At 40.7% G+C, this 14056-nt stretch overlaps 1 protein-coding gene across 2 annotated transcripts in view; it reads left to right on the top strand.

Moving 5' to 3' along the window:
• ntrk3b (neurotrophic tyrosine kinase, receptor, type 3b) overlaps positions 1 to 14056 on the top strand; it is a 194318-nt gene that overhangs the window by 31033 nt on the left and 149229 nt on the right. For both annotated transcript variants that reach the window (XM_070970084.1, XM_070970076.1), the window contains exons 2-3: positions 2125 to 2199; positions 5195 to 5266. In XM_070970084.1, coding sequence (XP_070826185.1) covers positions 2125 to 2199; positions 5195 to 5266 — 147 coding nt within the window. The remainder of the gene's footprint in view (positions 1 to 2124; positions 2200 to 5194; positions 5267 to 14056) is intronic.

Raw genomic sequence — 14056 nt, 5'->3', positions numbered from 1 at the left:
CAAAATGTTTTCTAGAACAGTATCAGAAACTTCAGTTTATAATCAAGTAATTCAATTCATCATAAACTCTTTTGTGCTATTGTGAACTGTGATCTGTCACATCACCCATTATTAAATGCACGTGCAGTCAAAGTTTAAGCTTACTGACTGGATATTTGTGACTGCTTCTTCTTCAGGTGTTATGTGCCCTGTCTTTAACTGATTCACCTGGGAGATTCTTTGTTGCCCACCTGGAAATGCTAAATGATTTGGACTTTCTTCCGTTGAAATTTTGCTCTGTACAATCTCGCCCATGTTGCCACTCTTTTGGGAAGACTCCAACCTTATATCACAGTGTGTGGACTTAATTTCCTCTGAGTCTGCCCTCTCTCCATGTCGCTACGCAGCGGTACTGTGAATGAGCAAAGCCTTGTGAGGGGAATCTGTCATGTCTGCTTGCAGGTCACATTAATGACTCAGCTCCCTGCCTTCAGAATCAGCTGCCATGAGTTCGACACTAATCTAAACATCAGTCATGTTACTCTGTCGGCGTGAAGCGTTTACAGCAGTTTTCAACAACACTTTGACATTCGTGCTCACAAACATACATTTTGCTCTCATGTGGTCGTCAGCTTTTAGTACCTTCACAGTGATAGTATTAATGAGCTGTTGTAGCATTTATCTGATCTCTGACCAGCCTGTGCTCTGAATGATCTGTTTGAGTGAGAGAGCAACATGAAAGGTGTTTATGGATACATTAGTTGTCAGCTAGCCAGTTGTTATTGCTAACTGACAACTGTTGTAACTTAACTGTTAAAGTGCACAACTTATTCTTCTTGTGGCGTTTTGGCAGTCACTAGACCACTAGTGACCACTAGTCAGGTGCATTGCCACCACCCTCTGGACTGGAGTAGACCTGCCATGGATTTGCGTGGTTGATTTTCCGGTTGTAGCCAGAATTGAAAACTCATTTATTGGAAAAACATCTTGAAAAAGCAACACTCTCACTGTTAACTGCTCCCACCTGCCAGCCTTCAATGAAGTCATGCATGGTGGGGTTCCACTAGTGCTGGTAACATTTGGCAGACCTGTACCCTCCTCTCCACCAAAGCAGGTTTTGCACCCTGGAGCACAATGCCCACATAAATACAATGTCTGAGATGCAGCCTCATCATTGTGCACCAGATGACAAGAGCCAAAAGATATACTACAAGAACTCAAGTTTTGCTAAAACCAATAGCAGGAATTTTATTTTCCTGCTGTTGTCATAAAATACAAACTGCTATCTGATTGCAGAATTCATAGTGATAGTGATGAAATGTAAGTGCACTTCAAATTTTAGGCTTGTTTTAGTGTGTTTCTGTGTGAATGGATATGGATGGTATGTATTTATGGGTCCATATATGTCTAAACCGTATATGTGCATGTAAATTTGATACAGTGAACCACCAATCAGCTGTCATGCTGCCATTTAAAAAAAACTCTCGTGTCTCACTGATTGTTATGTTGGCATTAAAAAAAAATTAACATCGAAATTTGACATTTAGGATAAAGTTCCCTTTAGCGTTTAATCATATTTTGCTCTTTCCAAAACAAAGTAATAAAGCCGTTGCCTTGTCCAGTGCTACATTTCCTCATTTCCCTGGCTTAATTGAAACCAGTGTGCCCTATGTGTGTTGCCCATTTCATTTCCAAACCATAACAAACAAATAATTTACAAATGCTCTTTTTCCTGAAGCTAATTTAAAGGCGCCAGCTTAACTACCTCTTTTATGCCACCACATAGACAGAGTTTCCCCTGTGAGTCTGGCGATAGTATTAGTCGAAGTAAAGTCATCTCAACTATTTATTTGGTTGGTCCCTCTCATACTTCCCCTCACATAGATTAAGCTTCAGAAGCTGCCTCTTGGCAATTAAATCTATCAGAGGGCAGCAGAGAACGCTCTGTCAGAACTGTTCCAATAATTGCAATTTAAATGAATATGGATTCAAAAACTTTGACAACACACAGCCCGCCATTTGGTGACTTGGTGACGGAAAAAAAAAAAAAGACTTTTCTTCCCATCATATCTTGTAGTTTGTTTTCCTTTCTCCTCTGATGAACAGGAACCTCTCATTTACTATTCTGTTTCTTTCTGTTTACAGACACATAGAGAACTGGACAGGATTGCAGACTCTGAGAGACGTCGATATGGGGCTCTACACTGGACTACAGAGACTGTGAGTGTTGATGCTGTTATCTGGAGGGCAGCGATGGGAGACAAGTGACAGATACTTCACTATATTTCAACCCTACTGTGTTGCAGATCTGGACAAGGACAGTGGAACCTGTACCGCTGTTAATCCCTATGTTCCATCAGGTTGCCCGCCTGCTCTCTGCAGAGTGGCCAACAGTTTTCTCCCAGAGATGAGAGCAAGTAATTCAGCTCACAATGCAAAGGGCTGCGGCTACAGTATCACTAGCACCGCATCAGGATTTAATGTCCGATACTTCTCTGAATGTGACACAATCCGGGCTAATTCTCAGAGGAGATGACAAGGTGTTAGATGCGTGTGTGCAGAGAGGAGGGAGTGAAGGGTGTGTTTCTGATCCTAACGCAAGCTGATATTTAAACAAGCTTTTAATTCTCGTCAGCCCCACGCCGGTGGAGCATCCCCTTCGCTTTGCTCAGCCACTGATCAAATAATGCTAAAAAGCAGCAGGGAAAATTGAATTAGGGGTCCCTGCTGTTGTGTTAAGATTTTTTTTTCTAATTCTCTTCTCTTTCCTCCTCAAAGCAATGTTCCACTCTTTTCCTGCTTTGCTACCCTGCATTATGAGGCCACATCCTTTACATTCCTCTCGCACCACCACTCCGCCCTCAGCTGCCGCCTCCTTCTTCCTCTCCATTTTTTCCTCTCTGCAGAGAACCGTACTCTCCTTTGCCCTCCAAAGTCAGAGCTGGCCTCTCCCTTGATCCCCTTGATCCCTCATCAGGGAGGCCAAGTGCAATATCTCCACCACTAAATTAGCATTTTTCTCATTACCACTGCTTCTCTCCTGCTGCCTTGTCTGGGGACGCTGGCTCCTCCCTGGCTGGAGTCAGGCCTTCCCAGGGAAGGCTGTTACCTTCTGGGGCTGTTAGCAGTATGGAGGGATGAGAGAAAAAAAGTTATTCTAGGGTACCTTACATCACCTCATTTTACCTCATTCATCTTTTTTTGAGTAATTGAAAAAAAAAAAAAGAAAACACATTAATAAAAAAATGCAATAATTTTTCATATGAGTTGCCCTTAGCAATCCAAGAGAAACAGACCTGTTTGAGCGTAGGCAGTAGTTTCAGTATTCAGTTACCTTAAAAGGTAAGGCTGGCTATATTATGATTTTTCTTGTCAACAAATCCTGTAAAAGATCAAAACCAATTGTGAATTATGCTTTCTGACTTTGTCTGTGGCACTCAACATCATTTTTACAGCAGCAGTCAAAATAAACTGCAGTGCGTGTTCATGATAATGAATGTCACCCAGTGCAACAGTGTGGCTTTTTAATAGTTCCTGGACAACGATGGAGCTGTGTGATTCAGAGGAGTAAGATATATCACAGGAAATATTTGTTAGTGGAATCAATTCAGTGCCACTGTCTAATGTCTGATGTTTTTTTTTTTTTTTTTTTGCCAACAAAAAAATATAGACTGTGACCAGACTCATCTCTGTTATTTTGGTGCATCATTGTGCTAAAATATGTGCTTTTATTTGAGGCACGTAACACTTTGCATGTTTTAGTAGAATTTTATCTAATCTTTAATTTCATTTTTATTTGGCAGATATTTGATTATTGTATGTTTAAAGACGAGAGTGGTGCAGAGTTTAGAAGATATTTCAGAAGCCCCCTTCAAATGAAAAAGTGTTTGGCTGTGGCCTTTTACTTGCGTCTTTGTGTGGTTCAGAAAATTAAATGATGCATTCCTGTCCTTTTAAGCAAACATGTTTAAGCACAGCCTCCAACTTGTTGCACACGTTACGTGAAATGAAGCAAACATCAAAACACTGCTGTTTAAAGAGATGGCTGTGTTCAGTATACTTGTAATTACTTTTGTCATCACTGCTTGGGGGATAATAATCGAAGCAAACAAAATAGTCATTCTTGTACATGCTTTTGCTAATTTCTATTGAGTGAAATAATAGTAAAATTATTGTTATTATTTTTTCTGGGGAACCTGTCATAAACCTTCTCAAGGATACTTGGGGACACCAGAATCCCACCTTGGGGATTTTTTGGTGATGAAAGCGATGTCCCAGTTAAACACCACAGTGGTGTGATCAGACTTCTAGAAGGTAATTGGCACCAACAGCTGGATATAATCAGCACACTGTGTTATGAGGCACTCACTGATGATGTCAATGACTTCTTTGGAGAGAGACATCTGTGATTACAAGATTAAAAGTCATTACCATTGTAGCCCAGAACAGTGTTTCCCAGACTGGGGCACTGGGAATTCCAAGACTCCTTCAGAGGAATCCACAGGGTCCCCAGCAAAAATGAGGATTAGATTAATTTCAGTTTTTTTTCACTCCATACAAGTTAACACAATGAGGAAATGTGTTAGGATGATCGGATGTTTCAGTCCCTTTATAGCAAAGGCGCACAAGTTCTCAAATCTTTCATCAGATGGTGGTTCAAAGTGAATTTCCATTTCAGTGTCAGCTCCGCAGGGTGTACACATGCAGATTGAAGCTAAAATAATTGGAATAGACGAGGAACTATTCTGATTTGTTCTAGTGGACTGCTGAGCAAAGACTGAAAAATGTCTTGAAATGGACGAGTGCAGCATTATTGTTTCCTTACAACAAGACCACGATTTTGTATATTTAAAAAAAGGTTTACTTTCAGTTTTATTCAAATGACAAAACATTGTCAAACTGGAAGAGACAAAACAATGAAACAATAATGAAGCAGTGAAGTCTTGTGGAGCCTCTACTAAGCAGACCAAAATAATGGGGAAAAGAAAAACAAGATGAGGAACAGACAGACACAAGCACAATGAAATGCACCAAGGATAAGGATGGGAGAATGAAAAAAAAAATATATATATATATATATATATAAACGGCCTTGCTGTAGTTACATGATCATAACACTGTGATACTATGTGCAAGTGTTTGTATGTGCCCACGCAGGAAAAGAGTGTGTCTTTCTGTGTTTCTTCATAGTTTCATCTGTATTTTATCATTTCAGAACAATCATGAATTGCAACCTGAAGTCGATCCAACCTCGAGCGTTTGCTCAGAATCCACACCTACGCTACATGTGAGTAAATATTCCATCTTTGACAACCATGTTTCCCATGCTTTCAAAAGATTTATTATGACATCTCAATGCTTGACGTCTTGTATTATACAGCTATAGATGAGTTAGTGTCGAGCAGAAGATGATGCAGTTGATAGACGCTGGCTGCAGGAAAATTGTGGTACTGCCATTGCTGTTGCGACAGCCGCACATCTTAAATGAAACATCCGTTATTTGCCTTGGATAATTGGATTCATATCTGCCCGGTTCTTTGTGCTTCGGTAGAGCAACATGCCAAAAACGCAGTTTCATTTTGTCTACGCTCGCCAAATGGACAATTTGTGCAGGAGGCACATCAGAGAGCTGGGTGAAGAACAAAGTAATTTCTTTAACAAAGGCTGATGTGTCACCCCGTATGACAGCCTGTTATTCCCCAATTTTCCAGAAGTAAACATGGTGAAGAACTCAGTCACAGTCTTTTACCTGAACACATTGCCATTTGCAATTTCCTGTTGTCAGCTGAGAGGCAGTTGGGTCTCTCTTTACGTTTGTGGATTACTGCTGTTAGGCTTGAATCTGTGCACTTTGCACTGTGTGTGTGTGTGTGTGTGTGTGTGTGTGTGTGTGTGTGTGTGTGTGTGTGTGTGTGTGTTTGTTTGTAAGAGAGAGAGAGATAGCAAGCAGTAGTTTATGATGTGGTTGCTTCAGTCAGTTCAGTATGTGTCCTGTCTGTTAGTGAACAGACCGGCCTGATTATTAAATTTATGTTGTGTTCTGAAGTGACTTTTGGGCATTTGAGTCTTTAAAAGTTAGTATTGTTTGTCTCTTTATCTAGTTAGGTGATTGGTGAAGCTAATCAAGCTCATCAGCATTTAATGAAAATTATTCAAATGCCCCCTTCACTTTAATTTTCTCTTCAGAAAATTGATTTGCTAACACAAGACTGAAAACAGATTTATTGTAGCTCCCTTCTCCTTACTAGACATAATTGCTACACAGAGGCAGGGACCCAAAATGTATAAAAGATTGTAGAGAAATTCAGACCCCCAGTTAGTGATCATCACAGTACAAACAATTACAGCCAAAACCAAAACAACTATTTTTCCAGAAGTGAAAAGCTTTTCTCCCTTTATATATATCGTACTATATACAGTATACTTCTCTTTACATTGGAGCTAAAAATGTGATAGATACTGTCCCACAAATAGAAAAGATAGTTTCATTGGATTTGGCCCCCACTACATTTTCACTTCAACATGGAGGCATTTGCATTGTAATCAGTGAAAGTCCCACCCTAGACAGTCCATGACAGGCCTCTTTTGTGGTCTTGTTAATGCAGATGGATGGTTGCTAAGTGACACTGAGGATGATGATGTCAAAAAAGATTAATTATTATGCCTAAGCTCGGCCTCAGAAGGCCGACCTCATTGATGTCTGTGTCAGACAGGTCTGCTCAAAGCCCAGGCCCTCAGACGCTTGAACTGGTTGCTCCTTTGTGGACTGGAGCTCTTCATCACACATTCACACAAAAACAGACTGAATCAAACACATTAAAGACATTATTGTTCCTGTGTTCCATAAATCTTATGACTGTAATTAACAGCTTCCCCATTTACACTCTCTTTTCAATGAATATTCCTCTACTCTGTGCTTTAATACATGTATCATGCATTATTTTGAAATTGCATGGCATACCGTGACTTGACAATGACAGTTCGCTGAATGCCTCCTCCAGACAGAGATTGTCTAGGTTAGGAACTGTAACAAGGCGCAGCAGGCCTGTCAAACTTGGATTTCTCGGCATGTTGAAGCAGTGTGCATGGGGCTGTAGTAAGAGCAATTCTCTGAGTTAGGATGGTGATTCTTTCTTGATCTTTTCCAAAACCAAATTCAAGGGCAAAAGTATAAAGAATTGATTGCAGTGTTTGTCTGCTCTAACATAAAATGAACATGTCCGCTTAACCTGCTTACTATAGTAGTAACTGAGTGTTACTTCACAAACCAGCAGCATTTCATACTACATTTTTGGGGGGTTCGAGGTTATGTTAAACACTGCAGTCAGACCTGAGATACTGGAAAACTCTGTCAGTTTTACCATCGGGAGAGCGATGTCACACGTATCAGTGTACACAGATGCAGGTCTCTCCAGCTGGGGTGAATCCTTTGTCCCACCACATAAAATGTCTGGAGCTGTCCATGGCACTGAAAATACTAAAACACTCAAGTGCTGACAAACAGAGATGTCATGGTAAGGACAGATAACATGACTGCAGCAGCGTACATCAACTGTAAGGGTGGTGCTGCTGACTGTCTGCTGCTGTGTTACATGCTGTGCACTTGTTGTCTTGTGGAAGTTCATCCCACAAGAAGTAGTAAATAAGTCAGACATGTGTTCAGATGTTGTGGGACAAGTTTAGGGAGGTGAAGGTGGATGTGTTTGCCTCACAAGAGAACCAGAAATGTGCTCTTTGGTTCTCTCTGGATGCAAAACATAACCCTCCACTGAGATGCCCTCACTCATCGTCCATGGCTCAGAGCCAGGGGCGGCTGGCCCATAGTGGGCGATAGTGCACCGCCCTCATTAAGCCACACGAAAAAGAGAGAGTTTATTTTGCCGGTCTAAGTCTTAATATTATTGTCCAATCAGCAGCGTGAAGATTGTTGTGACATTCAGCAGCCTGAATATCACTTTCTAACCAGAATCCTTGCCCCCTCGGGGCAATTTCATTCAGATTGAAAATCGCCCCAGGCGCTCTCATAGACTTACATGTTGAGATTTTTTTTTTTTTTCAAATTTTGGACCCTACAATTCATTTCTATGGGCTCCAGGAGGGCTTGCCCCAACGTGATTTCGTCATACGCACTGATGTGTGCTCAGACAATACGTGCAGCGTGCGAAAAAAAAAGAAAAAAGATAATCACAGCGCACGCATGCGTCAGGACTCGGGAGACTGCAAGATCGACATGGCTAGCAACTGCAACATTGGCCTTGCTTTCCATGGAGAGAACTTGTCAGGAACATGCTTGATTTCAATGAGAGGGTAATTGATCACTTTGCCTGCTTGAAAGAGAGGCGAGCAAAATTTCAGTACAAGTGATGAGTGAGTGTGTTATTAAATGGTGAGTTGTGTTATGTTGTGCTCTCCATATGTTGGATTGTAAATAGTTGTATTGATTGCATATTGCCAGCCCAATACTGTATATACTGAACATGTTCTGTTAAGATTTGATTAATTCTAGTTTTGATGATAGTATAATTTGATTTGATTATTGCTATGGCATCCATGGTGCTTGTAAATTGTAGACTGTGCTAATAGTGATTTCATGGGCAAACTAGTAGATGACAATGTATCTGTTGATGGCCATGGTGGAAGTGTTTTATTGTGAAACCTAATTTATTGTATTTGAGACATTTAACTTGATATAGCTTTACAGAAATACTGTACAGTATGTACAATTCATGTCTGGTGTTGTCATCTAGTTGTTGAACAGGAAAACCAAATTAAACAATACAATGTAACACTGTAAAGTTAGGTATCTGACTTTTATTTATTATTATTTTGCTCATTAAACGGGTCATCTTAGCCATCATCGCAACAATTGCCCCCCCTGAGAAATTTGTCAGGAGCCACCACTGCTCAGAGCCCTCCTTTACTTGCTTCCCCCAGTTTCCCATTTGTTGTCTCTTAGCATTCATTCAGAAGGAAAATCTAGTGGTTTTTCTGGTGCATTCTGGTGCTGATGGATTCTGGTGGCACCAACCATGGTTCCCAACCATGGTGCAGCTGGTGGGAAAACTGTGGCAGCTCCCATGCCACAAGGATGCACCGTTACAGCTGGACATCATGATCCTCCATGTCACAGTAATAGGCCTTCAGCGGCTTATGTGCGCTGTTCATCGCAGTGTCTGGTCTATCTATCAATGAGAATGGGAACGCAGCAACACAGTCAATCCCTCATTTATACCTGAAGTCCTTATTTACACCGACAAACTCGTTTCAGTCCAGAATTATTTCCTTCCAGAGGTTCTTTCTCCCACCTCAAAGAAACAAGGCAGAAGAAGCGTCTCACTGAGCCCAGTGCACGCTTTGTCTCTACTTTAAATGCACAGCAACAATCAGGTAGACACAGCAGCTCTTTGGTCATCACAGAGGGCACTGACAAGACGTGGCTCTGTCATAGCATTTGTCTCACTGGCTGTGCAATGCCATTACAAAAAGCTTAAGTTTGGGGGGGCGCAGCCTCTGCAGCACATCTTAGCACATGCCACAAGTGCCTTGTCATCATCCACAGACCTCCTTAGCTGGATGACAATGGTAGACATCTGCACAACGGCATTTGGGGTGTTACAGTACATAATCAACATCCTACATTTCTGTGGTGGCACTACTGTGTGGGGGGAGTGACATAGTGTTATCCATGGCTCAACTGGTTGTTGTATTATGGTTCATGATTATAAGGTTGTGAACTAGTGTATGTCTTCTGCTTGTGGGGCTTTGTGTCACCGTGCGCACTGACTACATTAACAACAGCAAACCTTAACCCATAGTGTCAGCTCTTAGATGGCAAAGCCTAATTGCATAACGTTAGTTATGCCCTGTAACTCCAGATTCTATGAGTACAGACATATCCCTCCAAGACTTAGGCCCCCTGCTCTTCAGCTCTAACTGACTGATGGGAAGTCCCAGGCATTTATCCTCCTGCAGGATGATAGCTTCTCCCAGCTTCCATGTAAGTTGTTAGGGTCGCATGAGTCATGGTGATGATGACTCAACAGGTGTTGATGGGTGAGAATGGGTGGGTCGTTGGCCCATGTGACTCACATGAGTCCTGGTGTGAACGGCTGTTAAGTTGCCTGGTGAGAGATCTCAGGACTGTATTGTAAGTGGCTGATAAGTGGTTTTTTTTAGACAACCTCCCCTGTTCAGTGATGGTCTTTTCAGTTTGACATGGATGGCTTCTTTCACTCCTTTCAAACCATCAGCCTTCGGAAGCACTTAGAAGTACCATGACCCGGATGAATGAGAATCTTCACAGACAGTGTGCAGTGATGTGAAAGAAAATTGTCATGACAATGCATATGCACACCGATAAGCCAGTTGTGACAGCTCTTATGCACAGGTCAGACTACACGATTTTTTTGTCTTTGACGATGGTCTCCTTGTCACATCTAACCATCACAGTGCCATAAACTCTTGCCGTGTCTCGGTTGGGTGACTGGTAAGACTACATGAAATACCCCAACTAATCACAGCATGTCTTCATGATCAGGCACAAGGTCAGATGTCATTGGGGAGGTGGTGAAGCAACTGCCAATCAAACTGACAGAAGCGTTGTGTGTGATGCGATCTTGTGTAGCCGATAACGAAAAGAAAAGAAAAGAATTCATTATTTAAACATGTACTGTGTAGCATCCGGAAAACAATTAGGACAGGTACAATGAGTTTCACGTATAGTCATTTTATTTCCATCATTATTTATTCTATAAGGCGCAGGCTTGGCTGTGTTGGCCACATCAAACAGACTTTAATGTTAGATCTGAAATTAGTAATCAGCATATTCCTGCAGTTAGGACTGGGGAAAGTGTTCTGACAGCACAGCCAGCTGCTCACTAGGTGATGAAGAGCTTTAGCTATGTCTTGCCAACGTTTGTCTTTGTTGACTTGGTCGTGGTATTCCCTCCAGAAAATGTCGAATAGACAGGGGTACTGTTGCCACAGTTTAACAAGCTTTCCCTTTCTTTCATTTTCCCATCTGACAGCAGCAGACTCAGTATCCTTCTTCCTCCTCTGCGCCACATCTGTGCTATGAACAGAGCACCTGAGTGTTAAACGGAACATATCGTGGAAGATATCACACCAGGCATGTCAAGACAAAAAAATTCTTACATGCTCGTCTTTGCATTGGGGAGTCATCGGGTGTTGTGGGGCGTCTGGGATGCTGCATGACAGGTTGTTTAGCATGTCAGATGACATGGGAATAGACGCCCTTGCTCATGATTGGCAACAGTGCTGGTACTGCAGTATTCTTTTTATGCAGCAGTATTTATCAAGTGCAATTCAACATATGGCATTGGCAGTTTTCTCATAAGAATATTGGCAATAGCAATACTTGACCCTTCTTTGACCCACCGTTTTTGCTTTTTTAATAGTTTCTGGCTGTAACAACTTAATTTCCCCGGTGTGGGATTAATAAAGTCTTATCTTATCTTAATTGGTCAGCTCTGATAAAATCTTCTCACAATTGGGCGAGATTCTTGTCGTCTGATTGAGGCATTAAAGGACTATACCCATACTCATCGAATGTGGAGTTATAGTATGCAAGTAACATTTTGTTTACATTGGTCTGAAATCAAAAACGCATTGTTCTCTAAGAATTTCAAGTGTAAATCTGCTCTTTAAACTGCAATATGTGTCATGCGAGAATGGAAAGCTTGACAGTGTAGTCACAGTAAGTGAGGGGAGTGGTGCTTACTGAACAGTGAATTACACTAGATCTGTTACATTAACTGTATCAATTGACTACTGATATTGAACTCATGCATTTCAGCAACAAGGACGGGCCCAATATCATTTTGTATTCTAACTTCCTGCCAGAGCTGAAAGAAAATTAACCTTTTACATTCTACATCAGTTTGACAAACACTGACTGTTATTTACATAGGGATGCTCTGCCAAGATCAGCGATGCTGCTGCTATAACATAGTCATTGTCACTGGTCTTAATGTGTTGGTGTTTGTGTTTAATTGCGTGTTTATTACAATATGATATCTCAAGCTGTTTAAGGTTGGCTGTTGAAAGTATATCAATACAACATTTTTCATTCAAAACACAGTGGATACTCATCTGGTTAGTTAATGTGCACTATTACACACAACCGAGTTTTCCCTGACATGGGCTCATTATTGTGCAACAATATGATTATTCATACATATATCATGAATAAAATGTATATTATTAACTACATAGTTGAGTGAAGAGTTGTATTTTAATTCATATTTAATTGTTAGAACCCTGCAAATAATGTTCATGATGTAATAACCTGCATCGTCGTACTGACAGCTGGTTAAAAGCTAGTAAACACAGAACATAACTTTGTGACAAATGTAGTCATTTTTAATCCATCTGCTGCAGTGGTGTGGTGGTGCCAGGTCATGAACTCCTCAACTTGTATTTATTGTAACCACCAATACTGACCGGAAGTTCAGAAATGAAACAGAAATGGAAGAAATGAAAAAAGTTAAGGTCAATGAGGTGCCTAATAATTCAACCAAAACCAAGGAAAGCTTTTACGTGAACTATTTAGACAAGCTGTGTCAAACACACCACAGCAATAACAGTAAGACAAACAGACAAATAAACAGGCAAACAAACCGGCTAATGTCAAAGCATCAGTGCTGTCATTCTGAGGTGACCTCTGTGGGAATACTATATTACAAAATAAACCTAAAAAAGTAGACCATATTCTGAGAGAGTGCTTTACTCTGACCAGCAGGATGTTGGTGCATAAAAGAGGTGCAGAGTCACTCCATGTTGCAGCCAATATGTTCACTCTGTAGCCTGCTGATGTGTCCTTTTCTGCTAAAATACCCCAGATGAGAGTAACAGCTGAATGGCATAATAACTTGTGCAAGGCTGCACAAAACTCCAGTACGTGATTGACTCTCCGGTATTAAATCTGTGTAACATACACTCATGACACAAATATTTGAGCAACACTCTGAATTAATGTGCTTGCAAGTTGCAAACAGTAAATCAACACACTGCAATATTTACCTTTTAAACACCTAGGTGATGCTTTTCTAGTGAGTGATTTATGATTATTGTTACAAGCTGAGGTTCCAAGACCCACACCCACACAATAAACACAATCCAGACGGGCATGTAAAGGCAGGTAATTAGGGACATAACAGTGAAGATTCTAGCATGTCTGTGACCATCTCTGTGTTCCAGAAACTATAACTATATCCTGACATTTTAAAACCAAAAAGCATGATCAAAAGCAGTTATATGAGGAAATGAAGGGTATCTTTTATGTGATCGTAGCTTATAAGTCACATTTTGGTCAATTTTGGCTTCACAGAGTCTGGAAAATGTGTTTGCTAACTTAATCTATAGATGCAAATGTTTTATTGTTATTTATAAGAATAAGTCATTTTGATTAATATAAATATAAACACTTTTCTAATTGTCTTTACGAAAATGTTTCTGTGGGATATCTTTAAAAACACCACTCATCAAGTAAATATATTACCGCGCTTGTCTCCATGGCAGCAGTGACTCAGCAACAAATCCCATCTCGCCAATTGTGTTGACTGGAGAAACTGCTTTGAACCTCTTTAGTACCATGAAGGGACATTAAAGGAATAATCAGTATGTTTTTGCACAGTTCATACTCACAAGTCAGGACACCTACAGTACCATCAATGACTGATGAGATGTCAAGACTTATAGACAAGCAGTCTTGTATATATATTTTATTTCCAGCATGTCCCACCTCTGACCCCTCGACTACAAATGTGTGCCACCAAACTGCTTTTGGACTTGCGAAGCTCAGATTAATCTGTACATGTGTGGAAGAACACACAGCTACCACAAAGCAAATATACTGTGCTGTTTTTCAATTGAGTATATGTTGAGAAGGATTAGCAAATGATCACATTCAGTTTTATTTATGTTTTGCACAGCAACACGGCACCCAACTTTTTGGGAAACAGCGTAGTGATCGTGGATTGAGTGGATATTTTGTAATGTGATATGTACTTGAGTTTATAGAGCTGCATATTCACTTCCAAGATCCAATAAAGAAAAC

The sequence above is a fragment of the Chaetodon trifascialis genome, chromosome 1, assembly GCF_039877785.1.
Source record: "Chaetodon trifascialis isolate fChaTrf1 chromosome 1, fChaTrf1.hap1, whole genome shotgun sequence".
Classification (NCBI taxonomy): Eukaryota; Metazoa; Chordata; class Actinopteri; order Chaetodontiformes; family Chaetodontidae; genus Chaetodon; species Chaetodon trifascialis.
The sequence above is the reverse complement of the archived record's forward strand: the minus strand, read 5'-3'. Positions and strand labels throughout refer to the sequence as shown.